Source organism: Piliocolobus tephrosceles, chromosome 11 (assembly GCF_002776525.5).
Source record: "Piliocolobus tephrosceles isolate RC106 chromosome 11, ASM277652v3, whole genome shotgun sequence".
Taxonomy (NCBI): domain Eukaryota; kingdom Metazoa; phylum Chordata; class Mammalia; order Primates; family Cercopithecidae; genus Piliocolobus; species Piliocolobus tephrosceles.
Window position 1 is genome coordinate 91,512,960 of NC_045444.1, and position 19,323 is coordinate 91,532,282.

A 19,323-nucleotide genomic window follows, 5' to 3' on the forward strand; every position below is an offset into this window, starting at 1 on the left:
TGTGAAGGCAACTCTGTATGTGCATTTTCCAATCTAGATGGATAGCATAGAATGAGATGACCTAGACAAGCAAAGCACAAAGACAGTTGTGATAGCATCCGAACTTTCATGTGTAGCTCATAAGGGCAATTCCTCCTTTTCTATGTAGGCCTTTTTTGAAAATAGCACTGTGCATTGGTTTGCTTACCCTGAGAAGACCTGAAAGATGAGATTAAGATCTTTCATCTCAAATTAAAGAAGGCTTGTCTCAGGAACCATTTGACAAGTTCAGACGCTGCTGACTTAGATACTGGCCTCTTATCAGCACCTTCAATTTAATGTTTGGAGTGAATGGTAGGCCTATGTTGTTGAATTTTTATCAGATTTCCCCTCATCTTGGTAGATTATGCTTTAATTCACTATTCTGTGACTTATCAATATTGTCTATTTTATGCTATTGAGCTATAATAAATAAATAGCATAATGCAGTACTTACAGGTAGTGAAATCGAAGTCAGATGGGCGTGTGACATAGGCTAGATGCAACAGGTATTACCTTCAAGTTAATAAGTAGCTCAGATTCTGGTATACTTTGGTTTATTCATAGGACTTGGCGGAGGGGTGGGGGGGAATAAAATAAGCTTTCTTGTTCTGATAATCCCTTAAAAGAGTCATGAAGTTTTGATCTTTGGCTTATTCGATTTATTTATAATTGATAGAAACCAAGCCATTCCTGTGGCTCTCAAAAATCTATTTGTGGAAAATATTTTAACTTTTAACCAAATTATGTCCTCCCAGCATTAGTGACCCTCTATGTTAAAATGTTTTCCCTTGAAAGTTAAAACTCCAGTGTTGTTAGAAGAGTTTGATTCTCTTTTTGAAGGATCATAGAAACACAATACAGTTTTTTACCTGTGGACTTTGGATTTTGATTCACGCTGAATTTGATGCCAGGAGTTACATGGAAAAGTCAATAATAATCCGTGGATCATTGCCTTACTCTGTCACTGGGTGAATTAGTCTGTTGGGGTAATGTTCTCCAGCTTGTGTAATGGGCCTATTTAGTAGCAAGACAGCAGCCATATGAAACACCTGGGTGGTCTTCCAGAGTACTTTCAAGTGGATTAGATTTCAGTTATCCAACGTGAGGTCACAAAGGCTTAGACAGCTGAGCCAGTGCCACATCATGAACAGAATATGACCTCTTCCTACCGGATGCATAATGTAAAAGGTGCCTGAGGTTAAAGCTGATCCTTGGACTCCAGAAGCAGATATGGGTCAAATGAGGTCTCAAACCACAGTTGCAAATGTTGGGAAAGTCTCTATAGACAGGAAAGAATCACATTTTCCTCTGGCACTTGCATTAGGTGTGTTCTCTGCCAGAAACGCCTAGTTTCTGAGTTTTCTGGATTGAGCTTTATTTGATTAACACTGGTTTAAAATTTTAGGTGTTATTAAGCAGAAACAGAAGAAAGGGCCTGAGTGGCCCTTTCCTGTTACACAGAAAACAGGATTTGGTGCACATAGGCTTTAGAATAAAATCACCTTTTTAGTGTTCTTAGAGATAACAATGACTCCAAAGCCTGCCATTTTTTCCAGTCCTGCCAGGAACTTTGAATGATCCAATAAAAGGTAATGTTCAAAGGTTTCAAGTGCAACTGATAAATCATATAGATTTGTATCCAGGATGCCTTAAATTGACTTGTGGATGTTTCTCATCTATCAAGAAAAACTTAGTGATTTGAATTTAGTACTTTGATGTTGCAGTAATTGTTTGCAACTGCAGCTCAATGGCCTGAAGGCATTGCTTATTTCTCCCCTTCTCTTCTTGCAAAGAGCTCCTGAAGTATTCTTTTACATGCGGTTCTCCACTCACTGGGGGCTGTGGCCTAAAATTTAGGATAAGAGAATGGTTCCATAAACACTTGGCACAGACCAACAACAGTGCCCTAATGAATCATCCCAAATGTGCACCATTTTGAATCAAACAATCATCCCAAGTCCACACCCTCTTCACTGGATATATATTAAGATACACTTCATAGTATTCACAAGGGAATTACTAAAGAAATCATGGGGAAAAGATTCCTCCACTTATTATTTTAGTCAAGGTATTTCATATATTTCTGAGTTACAACTCTTTCAAAGTATATTTTAACTAGTTACTCAATACTTGAAAAAAATGCTATAGATTATATCCTTTTGGAGGAAAATCTATTTCTTGATGCTGTTTCAATTAGATTAAATTAAAACTCTCCCAAATGAAGGCCTTCTGGTAGTGTTCTTCTAACCATATTCTGTAGTTTCCTCAGTCAGTTGTTCCACTAATCATTTAGTGCATGCCTATTTTCTGACTGAGCAAATGTATCAGTATTCACACAAGGGCGTCCATCTCTAGCATCAAAAGCCACATGTCCATCTGTCTACTATAAATGTCTTAGTCATCATTTTACACCGATATACTATCTCATATATCTTCTGCATTTCAGAATTCTTTTTAAAATTCAGCTCATTCACAGAATGTTTTCAGGTGAACTCAACTATTATCCCTTTCGCTATTCCATGGTTTGCCATAAATCTTATGAATATAGATTGACCTCATAAATATCTAGGATCTAAGACTGTAAAGTATCACAAACTGAAAGATCAACTGACAGGGCAGTAGATTCCTCTATAAGCCACAGTAATTGACAGGATTGAGTCAGTATCTCTGTGCGTCTACTGGGATTGTTTAGCATCGTTGTTGATGGCACTTTTATGTTCATCTACCGTTAAGTTGCAAGGCTGATAACATGTGCTGCATTAGTGTGAATCGTGTTTATTTTAAAATATTAAAATGTTGATGCTGAAGAAAAAAGTGTTAGTTGAGGGGGGAACAAACCAGACAGTAGCAACTTATTTACATACTAGACGAGATACCCTTTTCATGACCCCCAAAGTTCTCAGGTCTGGGACATTTCATACTCTAAAGATTTCTGAACTTAAACATTGGTCTTTGCGCCCGTAGCTTTGTTTAGTTCAATTTGGCATGCCTCTGTTGAGTGCCTGTTCTGCTTGGGATCCTAAGTGATTGACTAAAGGAAGTGGCTTGCCATCAAACTGCTTACAATGTGGTTCCACCCTGTTCTCCCAGACATCACTTTCTCTTTCACATTCTTGTTTGATAACTTGTTTTATCCCAATTTTAAATGTCTGTATTTTTTTATTTACTTGTTGATGATCGGTCTTCCCCCAACAATCCACAGCTCTTCATAAGCAAGGCCTTTGTGTTGTGAGCTGATGTATCCAGAATGCCTGGAAGACCACCTGGCACGTTTTAGGCATTCGGTAAATATTGAATGACTCAACGAGAGACAAAATACAACTACATACATACAACAAATCGGGATATAACACACCCTAAAAAGATACAAAAGCAGATCCACATTTTGTGATGCTCTAACTGTGCAAAACTTGGGGGGATTGCTATTTAAGAAAAGCAGCAATAATTTTTAAAAAATTATATAGAAATGAATTCTTATTTAGCATAAAAAATCACAATTTATAAATTTAATAAAGCTAACATACTAGAGATGACAAAATGTGAGAAATAATGATATATTAACACATGAAAATATCTTGATATTATACTTTTTTCTCAATAACTTTTGGCCATGTGTTCTTTTTTTGTTGTTTGTTGTTGTTTCTTTATTGAGATGAAGTCTTGCTCTGTCGCCCAGGCTGGAGTGCAGTGGTGCTATCTCAGCTTACCGCAACCTCCGCCACCTGAGTTCAAGTGATCCTCCTACCTCAGCCTCCAGAGTAGCTGGGGTTACAGGCATGCGTGCACCACCAAGCCCGGCTAATTTTTTTGTACTTTTAGTAGAGACAGGGTTTTGCCATGTTGGCCAGGCTGGTCTCGAACTCCTAACCTCAGGTGATCTGCCCGCCTCGGCCTCCCAAAGTGCTGGGATTACAGGCATAAGCTATCGCACCTGGCCAGCCATGTATTCTTTAATCACCTCTCCATATGTAATATCAATTTCTGATAGATTGAATAAATGGATAATTTGTTATTTGCTGTAGCATGGGTAATCCAAATTGTTTTTGTTTAAATAACATTTGGGATATATAAAGGGCTTCACACATATGTACTTGTAACTATGAAACTGCTACACATTTGTGTCTTACTAGTGTGGGAATTTTAATTCTATGCTGCATTTTCAAGTATATTCTAAATAAGAGAGAAGTTCCCATTTGTCAAGGTATCAATGAGAACTGAATTATCTGCTTATAATTATATAGATCTGGTGAGTGAACAAATCTTCCATAGAGTAGCTCTGGCTTTGTGCATTTCAAATTTTGTGTATCTTCCAGTGCTCACATACTTCCAGTGCTGGTGCAAAAACAGCACAGCCACATCATTACTTCACCTGGCCTGTACCTTTGTATCATGAAACTGGTTGAACTTGGACAGTGGGTGTTGGCAATATTCTTATATTACTCACCAAGATAACTGGCAATAGATTAACTATATGCAGAATTGTTTGTGAGCCACATAAATATAGTCCATTATATATATTCTACTATATACATAAATAATCCACTCTGTCTGTCTATCTATCTATCTGAGTCAGAGATATATCTCATATATATAGTGGACTCTATATATATGAGATATATAAAATATACTATATATATATAATGGGCTACATATGAGATATATCTCTGACTCCACTATATATATAACGATTTTTATGTATAGTGGACTATTTATATATATATATATATATATAGTAGAATATATATAATGGACTATTTATATGTGGCTGAGAAACAATTCTGCATATCGTTAATTTATTGCCATTCATCTTGGTGAGTAATAGAAAAATGTTTCCAATACCCACTGTGCACATTCAACCAGTTTCATGATACAAAGGTACACATATATAATCATATATATATATATAAAATACAATGGACTCTTTCTATATATATATAGATATATGATATATCTGTGACTCAATTTCCTCTTAACTGGAATTCCAAAAATACTCTTGGCCACTTCATTGCCACCCAATAGGAGGAAGAGTAGTATGGATGGAACCATAGTGATGGGGAAGAGATAACAGGCTTAACCTGTAGCAATTAAAATATTTTACTTATGTAAATTTTACAAAATTGTATAATCATGTGATCTTGTTGCTAAGGCTCCTCTTGGCATCATGTAAGGGGCTGATGCAAATGAGGGCCCCTGAAATTGAATTTTTTCCCCCATGCAAATCTGCATCTGGGCATTCCAAAAAGTAGAGATTGTTTATAATTATTGGGAGCGGACCTTCAAAGTGGGACAGGATTACAACTGAATGAAATATTAGAGAATAATCATTTAGAGGTCACATGATGTAGGACATTTTTAGCTGATGGCAAGTGGTTCTATTTGGCATATACACCTGACGAAGAATGTAGTATAAGATATAATTAGTGGTTGAGGCAAACCACTGAGGTCCTTGAATGCCAGAACGAGAAATTGGGAGGTTGATGCACACATCATCACAATCCTTCCCTTCATCTCTGTGATTCAGGAGCTTTTATTTGGATTTATTAATTCAAGTATCTTTATTTATTTCAGTTAATACTTTACTTATTTTTTTTAGAGTGTATGCCTTTCAAAGACCTGGACTTCTGCTTGCACCAAACCTCCTCTGTCACTTTATCCTTGTTCTGACCATAACCCTTGAGACCTAGCGCATATCTGAGACCTGGCATTAACTAACCTTAAGTAGCATGAGTAAATGTATATTATAAAGTAGCTTAAGAAATTTGAAAAATTGCAGATTTGTGTACACAACTGGGTAAAATGTGAAAACTTTAATAGTTCAGCCCACTTCAAGTGGAAGTCACTTGTCTTCAGAGACAAATATAAGTCCCAGTAAAAGTCAGTTAAAAACCCCTTCACATATTTTTGTAGCACTGACTCTCCAATTTGAACTGTTTTCCAAATACTGAAAGATGCTTTATCATGCATGTGCTCATTCTTATCCATTGTGTAGTCAGTGACTATTTTGTGAATTACTTGCATTTGTCGATCATGTGTTGAACAAACATGGTTTTTGCAATCTGAAATGAGAGAAAAATGATATTAAATGTTAGTTGACTTGAACTTCCTTCCTCCTTTCATGGCAATACTGGGAGTCCCTTTTCTAACGGACTGATATTTAAGATGAAAGTTTTTGACTTAGTTTCCTTAGTGTGGTTTTTGCATCACAGTATCTGAAAGCATGTCCCAGCTGCCGCATTCATCACAGGCCAGGCATCAAACCGGGTCAGGCACTTTTGCAGCAAAAGTGATCTCTTCTCAGTACTTTGGTATAAATTGTGCTGCTATTGATATCATTACCAGTTTTTTTAATGGGTCTCCAGATTTCAGTGTCGTGAAGTTTTTTAGGCATCAGCTGAAAAGCCCTATCTGATACCTATAAAATCTACACAAAAAGAAAATCTAGTTGCCTCCAAAAACAAATGATGTACCACTTTCACTAGTCTTATTTTATTGAGTATTGATGGGAGTAATAGCAATACTGGCAAAGCATGGAAATCATCTGCAAGAAAGACTGTGTACTTTGGGAGAGGAATTTGCATGCCTTGGCTAGTGAGACAAGCATCTTACCAGATATGTCCTTGTGACCATGGGTTGATGTTTTACTCTTAGGTGTATTCAGCTTCCACCATACCCTCCTTTTATCTGTATCTTTCTATCAAAATATTTCTTTCTGCTGGCCAGTTTATTTTATTTATTTATTTATTTAGTTAGTTAGTTATTTTCAAGACAGAGTCTCTTTTTATCACCCAGGTTGGAGTGCAGTGGCGCAATCTTGGCTTACTGAAACCTCTGCTTCCGGATTCAGGTAATTTTCCCTGCCTCAGCCTCCTGAGTACCTGTGATTACAAGTGTGTACCACCACACCCCGCGAATTTTTGTATTTTTAGTAGAGATGGGATTTTGTCATGTTGGCCAGGCTGGTCTGGAATTCCTGACCTCAGGTGATCCGCCCACCTCAGCTTCCCAAAGTGCTGGATTACAGGCGTGAGTCACCACACCCAGCCTGCTGACTAGTTTAGATGAAAAGAATTGCTGCTGCAATGAAGAGGTATTATTCCCCTTACTTCTGTGCACTTACCCAGATAGAGAATGTGGCCCTGCCATAGGAAGGTGTCAAGTGAGTAAAACTAGAGTAGAAATAAAGTTCAAAAGCTTTGGAAACTTCATTTCTCTGGGCTTCAGTTCTTTTTTTGTTTGTTTGTTTGTTTGTTTTGTTTTTTGTTTTTTGTTTTTGAGACAGAGTCTTGCTCTGTTTTCCAGGCTGGAGTGCAGTGGCATGATCTCAACTCACTGCAACCTCTGCCTCCTGGGTTCAAGCGATCCTTCTGTCTCAGCCTCCTTAGTAGCTAGGACTACAAGTGCGTGCCACCACGCCTAGCTAATTTTTGTATTTTTAGTAGAGATGGGATTTCACCATATTGGCCTGGCTGGTCTCCAACTCTTGACCTCGTAATCTGCCCACCTTGACCTCCCAAAGTGCTGGGATTATAGGCGTGAGCCACCACGCCCGGCCACGTCGGTACTTTTTGGCTATATAAATTAGAAAACTATCTTTTTTTTTTTTTTCATTATACTTTAAGTTCTAGGGTAAATGTGCATAACGTGCAGGTTTGTTACATATGTATACTTGTGCCATGTTGGTGTGCTGCACCCATCAACTCGTCAGCACCCATCAATTCATCATTTATATCATGTATAACTCCCAGTGCAATCCCTCCCCCCTCCCCCCTCCCCATGATAGGCCCCAGTGTGTGATGTTCTCCTTCCCGAGTCCAAGTACCATGGAATACTTTGTAGCCATAAAAAAGGATGAGTTTGCGTCCTTTGTAGGGACATGGATGCAGCTGGAAACCATCATTCTTAGCAAACTATCACAAGAACAGAAAAGAGAACTATCTTTTTGTAAGTCTACAGTGGGACTTTGTTGCAGCCCCTCCTCTGTGCTCATTTAGCCAGCAAGAAAAGGGGGAGCAGCTTCATTGAGGTGAGAGTGCTAGAATAATGGTTAGAAGGGAAGTTTCTGACCTATAGTCTCTTTGCACCATTTCTGAAGGGTACACCCATATTTTGTCAAACTCGTTCAATAGTTGTTAAAGTTCAAGATAATTGAGAGGTATTGTTCTAGGTGCTGACTAGTTGCAAAGTCTGTTAAGGAAATGTACTACATGAAACCAAGATGCAGCCTATACTGTTTTTCTATACTATTAATATGGATTACCTGGAAGAATGTGTTTTTTTCCTACTTCTTTCCCTCTTTTCTAATTTGCAATAAGTTTAGCCACTTGAAATTTACTTTCATCATCAATGTGAAAAATTTACCAACTTAGATGTATTTTAATTCAGAGCATTTTCTTCTGTACATATTTATCTTGTTATCCTAAGTGTCAACAGTCGTGGAAGGAGAGTGTGTGTTTTTCTCCAAACTGTCCGTCTGTTTTGGTAGCACCAAAGGAATCCCTTAGGGCAAAGGAAAATCGAGACTCTGAAAAGACCAGCCCCCTGAAGAGGAGTCTCTTTGCACATAATCAGGTTATCATGTTAATCCCAGTTCCCTCTTCCGTCCTTTCACCCCTCCCGTTCCTCTGAGCACTCCTCTGTGACTTTATTAAACAGTAAGCATTCTAGATTTCTTTCTTTCTTAAAATTCTGAGAGGTTATCAAATCCTGGCTTTTGCATTATTTTGCATGCAATGCCATTAATAGTTCTATGCTGATTCTTCCTTTTTATTTTCCTCTGTTCGCTTCATTTTTGTATCTACCTGCTCATTCTAGAAGCCAATATTATTTTCAATATCAACTTCATATTCATCTTTGTGAATGCCCACCCTATTGAAAATCTAGTCTTTGGTTTCTCACGTGTATCAAGACATTTTAAATTAAAAGCAAATCATTCTAACAGTCAGTGGGCTGAAGCCAAGATTTGTATTTTCTCTGAAGGAAATCATAGCAGTTGCCAAAATCTCCCTATTGGTCTTCTTCAAGGCAGAAATGAGAATGATTTTTAGGTGTCTGTTTTATGCTTCTTCTCCTTTGCTTTTTATGTGTAGTCAGTTTCTGAATTCTCCTGTGTCCTCCTCCATGTTCTCTCTCCATTTCTGCCTGTGACTGCTGACACCCTGTTCACCTTCTCCACGTTGCCCTTCTAGCCTCTCTGTGCATGAGGTCCTCTGGTTCTTACAGAATGTCTTGTCAGCGCTTTCACTGTGACCTGCCCACCACCCTGAGCGCTGTCCAGGTGTCAGTCACCCTAGGATGAAATGACACCAATATTGGTGACAAGCTGGCCTTCTGGTTTTGCTCAGGAGAATCATTAACCATCTTTAAATAAATAAATCCCTGCTGCTGCTCCCCATACAATTTAGAACATGTGCCTTGTGACTTTTGATGTGGGGCTTATGTTTGAAGCCATTGTTTGTTTTCCCTGCTGCCTGCATCATCATATGTTATGTGGTTTTTTCAGGACCTTGGTTTCAATCTTTATAACTGCCTATCCTTCAAAACCCCAAAACATAATATTAAATAGTGTCACCTGTCATTTAAGCCATCTCCATCTCAAACGTATCCTCCAAATGAAAATCCACTGAGAAGGAGAGGGAGAGTGTGATTATAACAAAGAGACAGAAACTTATAGACATAGCACCTTACATTTTTGTTGGTGTTTATATCTTGCTTGATTCATTGGTGTACCAATTTTACCCTTTAACTAATGGCTGCCACTTTCAAAATTGTTTTCCTCTAACTGAATTAGACGACCCTCCTCTTGGCTTCCTTAGTGACATTTAAGGGGGACATGGATCAGTACCTGTACCCCACTTAATACCCGCTGCCCCACCATTAAAATAATGATCACTGGAGAATTAGAAGATGCGCCATCATTCGTAGACACTTGAGAACTGACTTCACTTTATCCCAGGAGGATGTGGCTTGACTGGTGTTAATTGCCCTAAATCCTGTTAAAACGTGATGAATCCTGCCATCTTCCTAAAAGTCTGTACAGTCAGTGAGTGTGTAAGTTTTTCCTGAATGTGGCATAAGTCCTGAATGTAAATCGAGAATATTCTAGTGAGAATTTTGCTTATCCTGATCTGGCAAGATCCTATCTGGTGAGGACATAGTCACCAGCAGCTGCACACCCAATCAGGGACTCTTCTATTCCTGCACCTAGTAGCTTTCTCTTTGGCTTCCATTCAGTTTCAAGTGTCAGCTAAATAAAATGGAGACTTGATCTAGCCTTTGGTATATGTTTTCATTGGTGTGTGTTCTCCCATAAGCCATGTATAACCTACTTGAAACACTTTAGTGGTACCTGCCTTTATGTGTGCTAAGATGTACTGAAATGTTCCTTATTTCCACATTTCCTTTTCTGAAAGATAACTTGAGAGTAGATGAACACCATGACTGCTGATCTTAATATCATCCTCATCCCTTCTCCCTGTCCTGATGCATAGGGGCACCTCAAATATTTAACTGTGTGGGGGGGGAAAAAAAACAGCAAGCAGTTCTATAAGAATTTACGCTTAAAAATACTGAACAATTCCTATTTTATTTGCGCTTTGCTTCTAGTGGCTTTTAAACTATGATTCTAAGGAATACTGTTGTTCCTTGAGCTGAACCTGGGGTTTTTGCCTCTAAATTCCAATAATAAGAGTCTTTTCTCAATTAGCTGAAAAAATACTAATGAATAGCAACATTTTCCCATTTTTGAACTCCCTTCTCACCTTATCTTTATTTGTGTAAAAGTTTTGATTCATATTGTAAGGCTGTATCTGTTTTAGTACAAGATTAGATTTTACTATTTTAATTTACAAATTATTCCATGAAAATTAACTTGACTTTCAAGAGCTTAGCTTTTTGAGCAGACAAGATAACAAAGCTCACAACAAATAACAAGTGCTATTAACTGCTTTTTTGGGGGAGGGAGTCCTGCATGAAAATTATATACCATGTCCTATGCATGGCTTTAATTTATTTCAGCCTCGCATCAGTTTTGTTATGTGCTATTTTCACCAAGTTTTAAATGATGAGACTGAGTCACAGAGCAGTGCAAGTTCAATGCCACAGAGCAAACAAAGGCTCAATCTGTTTGACTCCAAAACCCAGGGTCTTCTCCACTGTCCTGACACATGACAGTTAGCAGTGTTAGTGTCTAATTGTTCCTGTTAGATTATAAGCTTCTTCACTGCAGAGGTTACGTTTCCTTTACTCCCCAACACTGGAAGGCTCTGTAAAACTGGATAGAGTTGTCCCCTCTCATTTCAGTTAGCTTTGCTTATACAATACAACTTCTACTCTACTATATATTCAAGGTTTTGCCCAAATTATCTTCAGTACTCCTGATTACCTGCCCTCTGTTGTACATTAGGACTTACCTTTCTTTGTCTTTAAGGTGGAACTCAGTCTCTTCCTGACAGCCACCTTCAAATAGGGTTTAGTAATTTAGAAGACCATTCTAGGAAGGTTTAAAAGTCTGAGATAACAGTTCATATTTAAAGATGCTCATTATTAATTTCAATGTGAAATGACTTGTACTTGTTATTAACACATTAAGAAAGAAAGAAAAATTAGAATTTAACTGAACAGGAGACATTCAATTGTGGAGTACAGAAAAGCCGAGAAGAAGAAAGTTATTCCTGATCTAGCCATCTTAAAGTTTTTTTTTTTTTTTTAATGTTTCAAATAGCTGATACACTGGTACAAAACTGAATTGTCGTCTTATGGGAGACACTATAATACTATGGCATATTGATTGAATACACAAACCTGAATGCTTATTATTATTATTTTGAGACAGAATCTCACTCTGTCTCCCAGGCTCAGTGGCACGATCTGGACTCACTGCAACCTCTGCCTCCTGGGTTCAAGTGATTCTCCTGCCTCAGCCTCCTGAGTAGCTGGGATTACAGTTGTGCACCACCACGCCTGGCTAATGTTTGTATTTTTAGTAGAGACCGGGTTTCACCATGATGGCCAGGCTGGTCTCAAACTCCTGACCTCCAGTGGTCCACTTGCCTCGACCTCCCAAAGTGCTGGGATTATAGGTGTAAGCCACTGTGCCTGGCATGAATACATATTATTATAAAATTGTATCTTAAGTATTTTAACATGTTATTATTTAAAAAGCAGATACAGTGAATGAGGACTCATAGGCACGTGTCCTTAAATTTAAAGGAAAATTACCTACTGTGGCTTTTTTAAGGAAAATGTATTTATTACCGAAGAAAAACCATGTCTCTCTCACACACACACATATACACTCTCTCTCTTCATATAATATATTTTACTTTTTGTTTGTTTTCTCCCATTCAAGAATTTACTGGCCTGATTAAATGGAAATAAACCAGAGTTAATGAATTTTGCCCCATTTTCTTAGTTTTAAAGATAATGTGTTGCTTCTGAGGATACTGCATTTAGACTGACTTGTTCATTTCATGTTGCTGGTAATTGAGGGGCTTAATCTGGAAGGAACTTAGTCTTCAGATCACCTAAGGGAGGGAAAAGGGTAGTGGTATGGGATCCTACTTTCTTGAAATTTTATGGTACTTTTTCTTGCTTCTACTCTTCTTGTTTTTTATTTTTTTTTTAAAAATGTTTTGTCTGTTGGTTAAGAAATGTTTGAGATAGAGGTGGACGGACGGTGGAAAATGTAGTGATGTCTCTTGATAAAAAAGAAATAAAGGAAACTGAACTTGGGCTTTATAATTGCTTTTGGCATAGGTCTGTGTCCTAAGTAGCATGCTAATTTCTTATCATGAAAGAAGTTTGTGTGTGTGTGTGTGTGTGTGTGTGTGTGTGTGTTTTTAAAGCAAGTTCTATCTGGACAAAGATAAAAAATATTTGCAGTTCTTTGTTTTGTACAAACTAAGAATGTTAAAGCACATATAACAACCAGGTTTGTAAGTAACCTACAAAGTGGATGAAAAATGTTCCTTTAAACTGGAATCACTTCAGAGGTTTGGGGAATTATTTTCAGAATATTGAGAAAAGAGAAATTGCATTTCAACTGTTTTCTACTCTTTTCCCAAAAGTACAAAAATAAAACGTTAATTTTTATATGAGAGTGATTTTTAAACCACAAGCAGATTTTTTTTTTTTTTTTGAGATTTTTCTCTATAGTGGCCAATTTTGTATGAAACAAATTATTTTAGGCCTAATTGCAGTCAGAGCAGTTAGGCCGCTGGCTCTGCTAAGGTTGAATTTCATTTGAACTTTCTGATAGTATGATCTTTTTTCAGAATTTAATAACTGACTCAAATATTTAATAGTGGAAGCTTTCATTAAATTAAAAAGAAATCAGGATATATTTTTAGAAGAACTAACTTATTTTCTTTATCAGTTCTGTCTACTTTAGGAGAAGAGGAAGAGAATGGAAGCAATCTTTTTGTGTACTTAAATAGGCATTAATGTTATAACCCCAGCAAATAATTTATTTTGGTCTATATCATCATTCAAAAGATTTGGAAAGCACCAAATGGCAGTAATAACTATACTTCCAGCTCTAGTGAATAGCAAATTACACTGACTGTGTGAATCTCTTCATTCGTCTCCTGGATAATCATTCTTTTTAATACTCACATATATTTTCTAGATCAGTTTTTAGATTGTACACAGTCAACTAGTGCAATGCCTAACAGTTTCTGTTAAATGCAATGGCTTGTTTTGAAATGCAGCTGGGGAAAGATGAGAGTTGGAAGATTTTGTTTCCATGTGTCAATCTATAAGTAGATGACAAAAGATCATTAAATGGATTAATTTACAAGCGTCCTTGGAAATAGAATGTTTTTACATAAAAGCATGTTGTAAACCTTTTTAATTAAAGTGCATTGTGTCATGCACTCTCTTCACCCCAGGGTTCTTTTGACCTCTCACCTCTCACTTTGTCTTCCAGGCACTCCACTGCTGGTGAGGAGAAGCAGTGACCCAGTGCCAGGCCCTCCTGCTGATACCCAGCCAGTCCCTTCACACCCTGGTGGCCAGAGTCTGAAACCCGTTGTTCCAGTAGGTATCCTGCTGTTTCTATTTCTAATGAAAGATCAAAGCGCTGTACCCATAGGTTAAGTGGGACTTTGCAGTTTTAAATACATTGATAACTAGATAGAGGTCTTTTGATAGTATATATAGTATTTGTTATACTAATAGCTAGTATGGGCTGTTACTTGTATATAGTTATAGTGATAGCTATTATGTATATGGCACTGATTATGTGCCAAGTACTATTTTACTTGTTTTATATTAAGTCATCTAAACTTCCACATCAAGGTAAGCACATGTTTTTATCTCCATTTAACTGATAATGAAATTGAGGCAGAGGATGGTTTAGCAATTTGTTTAAGGTTACATAGCTAGTAAGTGGCAAAGCAAGGAATTTCACCCAAGTGTTCTGGCTCCAGAATCCTTGCTTCTGGCCAGCATACTATACTGTTACATTTTCTTCATCTTCCTGTTTCATAATGTCCAAGAATATCATTATATTTTTGCTGTGTTAACCCAGTGCTTTGCCAAACCATCCCATGGTGAGTGGTGTACATTTTCAGGCTCCCAATATCATGAAAATGTGGAGCCAGGACTAGATTTGTAGAACTCAGCATTCAGATTGAAGAAAAACAAAATCATTGACCAAAAGTGCTTATAATCAGATATACTTATAACTGATAGGTTAAGTGGAGAATAATTTCCTGAAGAGATGATATTCTCCTTCCATATAGGACTGTGGGATCTTCTTGCTAAATCCTCAGTTGCTTTGAAGAGCTGTAATTGTGGATAATTCTCTCAGATAGCCTAAGAATTCAATTTCGGCTAATGACTATATACCATTGCAATAGGTAATCTTTGATAACATAACCTTATTAAAAAGTCCCTAAAAGCAAGACTCTTTCTCACTTTAAGTCTCACTGTCTATAGTGCCTTAAGAAAAAATAAACACATCATTTATGGGTATATACGGATGCTGAAATTAGTTAAACATATTCTTCTGGTTTGGTATAAAATATTCTTATCAAGAGCCATGTCAATATGTATGAGATAGGAGTCACTATTTCAAATCATTAGCTCTTTGCTAATAGATTTGTGGCAATATTTTGGCATATTTATTTTATTATAAAAGAAAGCAAATGTCTTGAAAGTATTTTAGATGTAATGTTTTTCCACTAACCTATTTAAAACTCTATCCTTTTAAGGAAATATATTTAATGGAACATTAATAAAAATCAGGTGTATGTGTTCTATTTTAATTTAAGTACAAACAAAACTGGTATGTGGTATGACATTTTTTAAAACACACACTGGTTGAGACCATGCTGAGTCTAATTATGTTGGATTGGGGGAAGACAGCTATTCAGTGAGAGAAGAATTACATAAAAGAGCAGAACTACAATTTAGTTATTTTCGTGATGTCTGTGTGTCTGTGTACCCTAAAATGAGGGTATGTCTGATTAATGTGTTAGCATTGTTTGCATGGAGAAAGCCCCTGTATTTGCGCCTTTTCACACTGCTATAAAGAAATACCTGAGACTGGGTAATTTATAGAGGAAAGAGGTTTAACTGACTCACAGTTCTGCATGGCTGATGAGGCCTCTGGAAACTTAAAATCATGGTGGAAGGGGAAGCAAACATGTCCTTCTTCACAAGGAGGCAGGAGAGAGAAGTGCAGAGTGAAGGGGGAAGAACCCCTTATAAAACCATCAAATCTCATGAGAACTCACTCACTATCATGAGAACAGCATGGGGGGACTGAACCCATGATCCAGTCACCTCCCACGGGGTCCCTGCCCCAACATGTGGGGATTACAATTTGATTTACAATTCAAGATGTGATTTGTGTGGGGACAGAAACCTTAACCGTATCAGTCCTCCAATGTTTATTTCCATGTTTCTATCACTTAGGCTGTGGGCTTAAACTAATTAAAATGACATCAATGTTACTTTCCCTAGAGGAAATGATGGCTACTGTCCATCTGGTAAATACTGTAGCCTCACCAAAATATGACATCAGTGAGTTCCAAGTTGGGGTATGGGGCAGCAAGACATATTATTACTAGCAAAGATGTATATCACAATTCAAGAATAAATGCTGGTGCCCCAAATCCTTGTGCCTTATGCAAGTGATCAAATATAGGCTGAGTTCCTGTGTATCAACAGTGAAAAGGAAACACATGTTTCTTCCTTTCCTCATTGTGTCCTCTATGGATGATGGAGTACAGACCACAGACCCAAAAAGTAGAGTCTGGTCCTTGCCCTTGCATGGAATAGTGGCACATCTTAGGTGTCTCTTGCTTCAATTGTAAAATAATCTCCGTGAATGCTTTAAGCTTTAATATCCCGATGTACAGACGTTGTGCTTTATGTATCTTTATCTAGGGCCAAGTACATGGATGCTCAGTGTATATGTTTTGGACTTAGGAATGCAAGACACATGCAAGTCTAGGAAGAGTCCTAGAAGTTCTTAGAAATTAACAGCTTAATAATTAATAATAATTAATCTGACTCAGCAATTCTCTCTGTTTCCCAAAGAGCATCTACCAGGTAAATGCTGGTTTAAATCCAGTTTATCTGCTCCAAGGTCTGATTCACCACAGGCAAGAGACAGATAGTTACCTGTCTTATTATACAAACATTAATAAAGACACTTACGTGTGTTTATTTTTACTAGCAGGAAGATGGTGTGTGTGTATGTATGTGTATTATAACTGTTAATATATCCCTGCATATCCAAACTTGTGGAATGCTTAGATCTATACTGTCCAGTATAGTAGCCAATAGCCACATGTGGTTACTGAGCTTTTGAAATGTGTCTGAGCCAAATGTAAATGTACTTAAAATGTAATACACACACTGGATTTCAAAGACTGAAGCATGAACAAAATAACACAAAAGGTCTCAATAATTGTTATATTGACTATATGTGGAAATGATAATATATTAGGTATACTGGGTTGAATAAAATATATTCTTAAAATTATTTTCACCTATTTGTACTTTTTTTATTTACATGGCTACTAGAAAATTTAAAATTCTATTTGTGGTTCTTACTGTGTTTTATTGGACAGTGCATCTCTAGACAGAAGCAAAATTGGGTATAGCATTAATGAGGTGGTTTCAGTCTGGGGAAGATCTTTGAGCGTCACATCATCTCTTGGGCAACAGTGCGATTTGGTTTGCCTAGGGCAGTCCTGGTTAGTGCCTCTTGTTCTGGCATAATTATTAATAATGTTTTCACGAACTTTCAGAGGTGTCCGTGTACGGATGATAAATTACGTGGCACCCTACTTTTAGCCCTATACTCACTTTTATTGTTCGCTCACTGATAAGAGATGCAGCCTTTCAAGGAAACCTTGGGAACATAACAACCACAGCTCTTTCACTGGCACCCTGCAGAGGAGGTTCTGTGTGGTAGGGACCTGGGCCTGGAGCTATGGACACTGATACTGCATATTCTTTTCCATCTCTAGGATTTTGTACTTGGTGCTTCCTTCACAACTTCAGCTACACCATTCTTGATTCCTCTGATTTGATAAGTGATGGTGAATTTGGGGAGCATGTGATAATGTAGCCATATAGCAACTGATATGAAAGATAATTGTTTAAAAATCCATGTTCAATTGTGTTTCAGTCCAATATTCATGGGAAGAAAAAACAATCAAAATTTCCATCTCTTAAATAGTGCTCACATATAAGTAATTCACAGATGGCAGAGCCGCAAGTGGGTTATGTTCAATCATTCCCAAGAAATTAAACTTACTTATAACCCACAGCATAAGAAGCTGTAAGGATGAATATTTGACACATTTGATTATGTTGAAATACTGCCTTTAAAACCACAGTTGATGACTGTTATTTTTAGTTGCACTTCATTAGGCTTACTGTAGAGGGAAGAGTTTTCACTGATGCCCAGAGATATGTGTTTTTGAAAAGTTGCAAAAGTTACACTTGTTTTCTAGCTGATTAAATTTATTACAAATTGGTTATTTAAGATGTACACTCTCAGACATGCTGGAGTTTTAAAAAGGGCTTAAATTAGAAAAATCAGATTCTCTGCAAGCTTCAAATTCTATGTATTTTGAGAAGCCACTAAATCTAGTATTTGTTATTTAACACCAGACACACAGCAAAGAAATGTGTTTCCTTTGTTTCTCTTTTGGTCAACGTACCTAATTATCAGAATAGTACAATTATTAATGTGCAAATAGTAATGACTGTTTACCTTTCAAGACAACATAGCAAATCCAACTCTATTGACTGCTTTTGAATTAAGAAAGAGAATCCTAGAAACAGGATATTTTGGTGAGAGTCCGTTTATGGGACTTCTTACCTTCCTTTTCTTGATTGTAACCTGGTGTTCTTGGCTTAAGGGCATACCATAAAAGCAGGTTCTTGAAATTGATGTTCTCAAACTTGCAATGGAACAGAACTCTAAAACAGATGTGATTTTTTGTCTTAATATCCAGTTAACTACCATGGTTGTTTTGTGTTTTAATGACTGTTTATAGTTTTTAATTTAACCCTTAAGGTAAATTGATCCTGCAGGGCGAGAAAATTAAAAACTGGATTCCTGAAAATTATAATACTGTGGTTGTTCTCAGATAGTGAATGGCATTGTTTGTTCTAAAACCATCACTTGTCTTACATTACCAAAATAATTGACCTATCTTTTCAAAGTCCATGTCTATTTTATATATATATATACATACATATATATATATACACACACACACACACACATATATGTACACATATATATACACATATATATGTAAAATTAAAAAATAAGTTGGCAGAGTTGGGGGTTGTTAAATTAGAAGTTCATGGATAGATTTCAGGGGAGTCTGTTAACTCTGAAGTTTTATGCCTTAGCCAGGGGATCGGGGTGTGTTTCATGAGAGATTCTATTACTTCAGATTTTAAAATAATAACAATAAATCAACCACTGTTTGGGGGTTAGATTAAATAATGTAGGAAAGCCACTAATTCTCACAGTGAGCAAAATGAGATAAGTTAAGAAGTAGAGAATTATCACTTCCTCCCTGCAAATATTTATTAAATAATGAAGGTTAGTTCACCATATTATCACCTGTTTACGTGACACATAATGTATAAGTTCAAGATTTTAAGATGAATAGAAGTTTTGGACTTTTTTCATTGAGAGGCTAAAAATAACTCTTTAGTCAGTAGCAACACAATTATTAGCAACTCTAAGATTGGGGGTAAAGGACACAGACTGGTGGCGGGAAGACACCCTGAGGGGAAGTGTTTCCAGTGTCCTGTGTGTTC

At 37.1% G+C, this 19,323-nt stretch overlaps 1 protein-coding gene across 4 annotated transcripts in view; it reads left to right on the forward strand.

Moving 5' to 3' along the window:
- The window catches only part of PARD3B (par-3 family cell polarity regulator beta), a 1,041,361-nt gene that overhangs the window by 481,332 nt on the left and 540,706 nt on the right, over positions 1 to 19,323 (forward strand). For all 4 annotated transcript variants that reach the window (XM_026454609.1, XM_026454611.1, XM_026454610.1 and 1 more), the window contains exon 4: positions 13,946 to 14,055. In XM_026454609.1, the coding sequence (XP_026310394.1) occupies positions 13,946 to 14,055 (110 nt within the window). The remainder of the gene's footprint in view (positions 1 to 13,945; positions 14,056 to 19,323) is intronic.